The 5,888-nt window shown below is 41.9% G+C and overlaps 1 protein-coding gene across 1 annotated transcript in view; it reads right to left on the bottom strand.

Annotated features, from left to right (window-relative positions):
• The window catches only part of arhgap4b (Rho GTPase activating protein 4b), a 21,109-nt gene extending 15,845 nt beyond the window's left edge, over positions 1-5,264 (bottom strand). The window contains 9 exon segments of the mRNA XM_035657022.1: positions 382-409; positions 1,290-1,317; positions 1,899-1,983; positions 2,543-2,728; positions 2,860-2,961; positions 4,050-4,271; positions 4,567-4,695; positions 4,920-5,093; positions 5,204-5,264. Coding sequence (XP_035512915.1) covers positions 382-409; positions 1,290-1,317; positions 1,899-1,983; positions 2,543-2,728; positions 2,860-2,961; positions 4,050-4,271; positions 4,567-4,695; positions 4,920-5,093; positions 5,204-5,245 — 996 coding nt within the window. The 5' untranslated portion in view covers positions 5,246-5,264.
• Positions 5,265-5,888: the final 624 nt, after the last annotated feature.

The raw sequence follows: 5,888 nt of genomic DNA, 5'->3' as shown, positions 1-5,888 counted from the left end.
GTATAGAAATGAGAGTGGTATCAATCTTCTCATGTAACTTTCAGCAAGAAAACAAAGAAGAGTATTTGCCAAAATGATGAATTACTCCTTGAGGTTATTAACAGTAGAATGAACAACCCACACAGCAAAAGTTGTTAATTCAACATTGATATGAATGTCAGAAAGGTTACTATAACTTTGGGGTTGACAATTCTATTATAAATCAACATTTTTACAGCAGTCACAGTTTATATGTTGAACAAATTTCCCCCAAATTCCCAAACGAAAACCCACAGACATGACCTCAGGGTCCTCAGTGGTACACTACAGCCCTGGTCACTGTGGTAAACAGCCCACCAGCCTGCATGCAGTACAGAAGCAGTCACAGATGGCGTTTGGTACCTGTGTCCGAGACATTCTCCTTCTTCTTCTGCACCAAGCCAAGCACAGCAGGAGAAGAGACAGAGAAAAAGCACAGATTATAAAAGAAGGCAGGGTAAGAAATAAGGGGAATAAAGATTTAGAAGCAGTGGGAAGAGGCGCACATAAGCACACACACACACACACACTCAGTAGAGGAGTTGAGAGAGGAGGCAGCAAAGAGGCCAGTGCATTTTAATCCCTTTCACAAGAGAGGAAGAGATAAAAGGGGGGGAATGGATTGAAAGGAGAGAAAGCCAGCAATAAGCTATAAGCATGACCATACACATGAAGGCAGCAGTAAGTACACTGGGGGGATGGACTGTCAGTGTGTGCATGTGCTGCAAGATTCTTCTGCTTCAGTGTGACAGGCTTTTCTAAATAATTTCCCTCAGAGGGTTGAACAGCAGTGCAGCGCAGTGCAGCAAGCAAATAAAAACGAGGTAAAAACAAGGGTGTATTTTCAAAGGGACGCTTTCTTATATGTATTTGCATGTGTGTGTGAGTGTTACCTGTATGTAGGAGACTATGTCTGTGGTGAAGAGTGTGTGGCAGAATTGGGAAACAGGTCTGGACTTCCGAACACGCACTGACCGAGCACATTGCATTCTGGGAAATATAATAAATACAATTTTACATGTGGGTGTTAATACTCAAGATCTAACGATGTTTGCTAATCGCTATTATCAGTTACACTTTTAGTAACTCCCCACCTCTCACCCCCTCTCCCCCCTCTTTATACATAACAGAAAGTTGCCCAAAGTTGCTTTTTGGTCCATAGTTTGTTTATTCTCTTTTCACTTCTCCTTGTCCTCTCTGCTCTCTCCATGTCTCTGTACCTCTCTCAGTCATACTCTCTTTATTCTTGGCTGTGTAAATACACTGTTTACCTGGAAGGGTCACTGTCGACAGCCTCAGCTGGAAGAAAAAGACAAAACAAGAGAGTGAGGTTTGGTTTAGGATCCTGGTGCAAACAATGTGCAGCATTATTAAAGGGGAACTTTTACACATACACAGAGTTTGTTTACAATCATTCATTAATTTTTAACAGGGTGGATGGCCCATTGGGAGCATTGGGGTAGGGGTAGAGTTACTAACCCCCGTGGGTCTCTTCAGCAGGGCGTATTTTAGGCTGCACAGACGCTACAGAATGATCATAGGAAAATTAAAGGAGTACTACAGGTAGCTTGTGTCTCTATGATCCTTCCACGACTTTGACACTACTCTAGTATATAGCCTACAGTATAGTATAGAACTGGGAATTTATAGTATTTAGTTGAGAGAATATTATAGATCCAACACAAAACTGGACGGGACTGCAAGAAAGAAAGTGTGGCGTTAAAAAGAGGTGAACTTATCAGACCTCTACCCATTTTCCTCATCTCTGCTTGAAGCCAGAGGCTCGAGCCTGTCAACCCACACTGGTCCTTCACAGATTGGAACAGTAACATTATAAGAAATTGTCCTCCCCAACATCTAGCACTGTAGTATAAGTGTACCTTTCTGTATGGCATCATGTAGAAGGTCATGTTTGGCTTGAAGTTTGGAGGTCAGAGAACTGCTGGTGAGGAACTCCTTCACTTTCTAAGACAAAAAAATAAACCAAAATGATTCAATGTTGTTCAACTGCTTCAGCACACTTTCTGAAACTCTGGTGAAATTCTCAAAAGATGCAATCATCACGATAATTTATACAGCGCTTCACATTTCATTTGTCCTTCAAAAGGCCATTACTCACTCCAAACATTTAACGCATGTGTCAAGAGTGAACAAATTGATTGGTGAGTGCATCACTGCCAACAAAATTACATTCCTCTTTATCATTGCTAAAGCTAAGACAGCCAAGTGTTTACAGAGCTGTGTCAGCACGACAGAAGATACTGAAACTGTGTTCTCTTTCGATCTCCTCTAGTACTTTTACTTTTGGTATTTTCAAGATTCAAGATTCAAGATTTTATGTATATTTTGTATATTTTGTACTTTTACTTGAGTGGTTGTGAGCCACCAGTTTGGATTCACTCAAATTCCCCTTGAAATCAGATGACAAGAGGCAGTGGAAACCCGTAAAAAGGAAAAATTTTACAATAAGTACTTCTTCCATCACTGTTGGCAGATATGGTATACTATAACTGCAATAACTTACTGTAAAATAGTAGGTCTCTGTCTCCTGCTGATTGGCTCGACGCTTGGCAAGGGTAAGTTTTTGGGCGGTGTTTCCTCCAGGGGGCTCTTGTGATAGGCTGCTGGGCACGTCGGGGGAGGGGTTACAGTCGCTGTCACAAATAGTGTCCAGCAGGGCTGTGAGTGTGGCTTTAAGCGTTTTACTGACCTGAGAAAAGGAAGAAATGTTTATTTGTTAATTCAGTTAATTCATTTTGTGACTGATTGAGTGACGGATGGACGGGGACAGACAGATAAACAGATCATTATGAAAGCAGATAGTGAGAATAATTATCAGACCTCCTCTGTTTCCAAGGTAACGGCAGCGAGTCGAGACTGAAGCTGCTGGTACCTGGTCTCCAGCTCGTACCTCACCTGGCTCTCCGCGCTCACCTCACACACCTGGAATACATAAACAACAAATAGAATATATAAAACTACAAGGGCTCATCAACTTCAAACCAGCGGGATGTTGTTTGGAGAGAGAAATCAAATAAACGTTGTATTTGTTGGGGAGGGGTGGGATACTTTAAAAGTATGTGATACTTGCAATTTTTTTTTTCTTCATACCTCATTTCTGATCGGCCTTAAAAACACTAATGTGTTGAGGAGCATTTTGTGCTGGTGTTTAATGTCTGGTGGCATGCAAAAGCAATATAACAGCTATTTCTGCTTAAACAATCTTACTCTTTAACAATAAGGTCTGCAAGGATCATTTCCATAATGTTGTCAGAGACTTAGAATAACAATCTGAGCCTGTCAGTGGCAAAAACAAGCACTTTTAGTGGAATTATTTGACAGGCGCATGGAAAGTGGAAAAGACTAACAAAGATGGTAAAAGCAAGTTTTATTTTGTTTCTGTCAGATTTGAAGTGGGTTTTATGATTATCTCCTAGGTAAAATCTTCGTCAATTGAGTCTGGTAGGCTGTTGCGCCCAATTGTCTTGGTCTTGGTGCTCTAGTACAATATCTAATACCAGTGATTTTTGCATATATAACTATTAAAGCCAACCATCACAGTCCACAGGGTCTAAATTTAAACTGGACAGTGTAGAGGCATCAGGGTCAGCTTTTAACCGGACTGCACACTGGATGAAAGCCCCACCCTGCGTATTTACTGCTGCAGTGCCTGCCAAACTTTGACTGGACACTAATGCAGTTTACAATATTACCAGTGTCAGATTTAACACTTTTGGTATTTTTAGTAATTACAGCAATTTAGTAACACTGGGTCTTTGATTTCACACAAAAGCAACGGCTGTTAGCAGACTTTATAGGCTGTAGCTAGCTGGCTAATTAGTGCTAACTTGTGCGATTTGGTTAATAGCAAAATGGGTCTATGTGGTAGGTAAGTAACAAGACAAAATAGCATTTATGTTGCATATCCACAAGTCTTCCATTAAAAAATGGGTGCAATACCTGTGAATTTAACAAAAGATTTGGGCTTCCATGGAAACCATACACCTCCACCAGAGGTACAGTGATCTCACCTGGTCTCCCTCATGTGGATGGTAGTTGAATCTGAATGGAAGGCAGAAGGCAGCGTCGTGTTGCTGTAGCAACGCATCTCTGTCTCCGCCTTGATCCAGGGACGTCACGGCAGCCTCCAGCTGCTTGAGCCCCGTCTCCTCTGTCTTCTGGATGCGCCACCTACTGGCCAGGTAGCACTTCATCACCCTCTCCATGGACAGATGGAAACCCAGGTCACAGCACTGCCAGCATGGAGGGAGAAAGGAAGGACACAGAGAAAGATGGGAAATGATGAGGTGGGAAGGCAATGATGGAGAAGAGGGGGAAAAAAGACAAGAAAGGGGCAGAAAGAATAAACAAATGATGTGGTGATGGTGGTGTGGGGGAAAGAAAGTGTATGAGACAGAAGGTTTTTTTATTTTAGGCAGTTTTTTCTTAGGAAACCCAAACTATTCTATTCTTTCTCCACATAATATTTCACCCTTTTTCGGAAAATAACAGGAAAAAATCACATGACACAAACTGTGTGTTTCTTACGTCGATGAGAGTGCTGACATCCTGCAGGTAGTACTTGTTCATGGCTGCATTGGCTGCTGCTAGATTTAGCAGGTAGTCATTACGAGCCTTGGTACACTTCAGCTGGGTCTCCTGCACTCTGCCATGCCTCTGTGTGCGCGCACACACACACACACACACACACAGAAACAAAACAAGTGAGAGAAGATAACATAAATGAACACAAGAACAAAAAGCCACATGTGCTGATAAAAGATGACTGTAACATGCCTCATCTTAATCAAAACCATAAAGGAGGTTTATACACCTAATCACACTCAAAAAAAAGGAAATGGTTTGGCCTGCGCCCTGTTCTCTCTCTCACACACACTCACTTTCTCCATCAATCTCTCCATCTTCTTGACAGAACTCCGCCTCTGTCCTCCTGATTGGCCGAGGCCGAGCTCAGCTGACTTGCCGGTGTGCCTCTCCTCCAACCGCTCGGCTTCCTTCAGTTTCCCCTCAGCTATCAGACAGTCCGTGTGGTACTGGTTATATGTCTTCAGAGCCTTCATTAACACACATGTCACATAGTGGAAAATCCATGTCAGCATTGCCAGTGTCAATGCATATTGCATTATTTTTATTGCATGCAAGGACAACAACAGAAAATGCTCACCGTCTGCAGCTCAGTGGTGACCTTTAGCAGCTCATCCTGCATCTGGATGCCAACTTCTTTGCTCTGCAATTTACAAAATAGATAGAAACATTTGACACTTACACAACATAAATATAGAAACAGAGATACATCATTGGCTGCTGCCATATGCCAGCGCTATATGTCTGCGCGACCACCAAATTGCGGAGGTCAAGATCAGCTAGTTATCAATACTGAGAGATGTAGACTTCACTACAAAATCGACTGTAACTCACTTCATTCTGGACCAATTTTCATGAGATTTGGTTTGTTTTAAAAATGAGAAAGCAATTAATTCAGGCAACTCAATGCCAAAAAATTTACCTTCTAAACACACAACTAGCTATAACTTCTGTCCCTCAGTACTGTTAACTAGCAGATCTTAAACCCCCCAATATGGCGACCGCACAGTTGCACAACAAAATAAGAACAAGGTATCTAAATTTCTATATCTATGTTTTTGAAGGCATAAGATTATTACAATATACACTTCTTTGCTTTCTTGCAGAGAGTTAGGTGAAAATCGATATCCCTCTCATGTATGTACGCAAAATACCTATGAAGCTAGAGCCACCAGGCAATTAGCTTAGCTTAGTAAAAAAGGATGGAAGTGAGGGAAAACAGCTAGCCTGGCCTAGTCTGTCCAAAGTTGAAAAATACACCTCCC

This window comes from Morone saxatilis, unplaced genomic scaffold (genome assembly GCF_004916995.1).
Source record: "Morone saxatilis isolate NCDOM2014 unplaced genomic scaffold, NCSU_SB_2.0 Contig15, whole genome shotgun sequence".
In the NCBI taxonomy this organism is placed as follows: domain Eukaryota; kingdom Metazoa; phylum Chordata; class Actinopteri; family Moronidae; genus Morone; species Morone saxatilis.
This window is presented reverse-complemented; position numbering and strand designations above follow the sequence as displayed.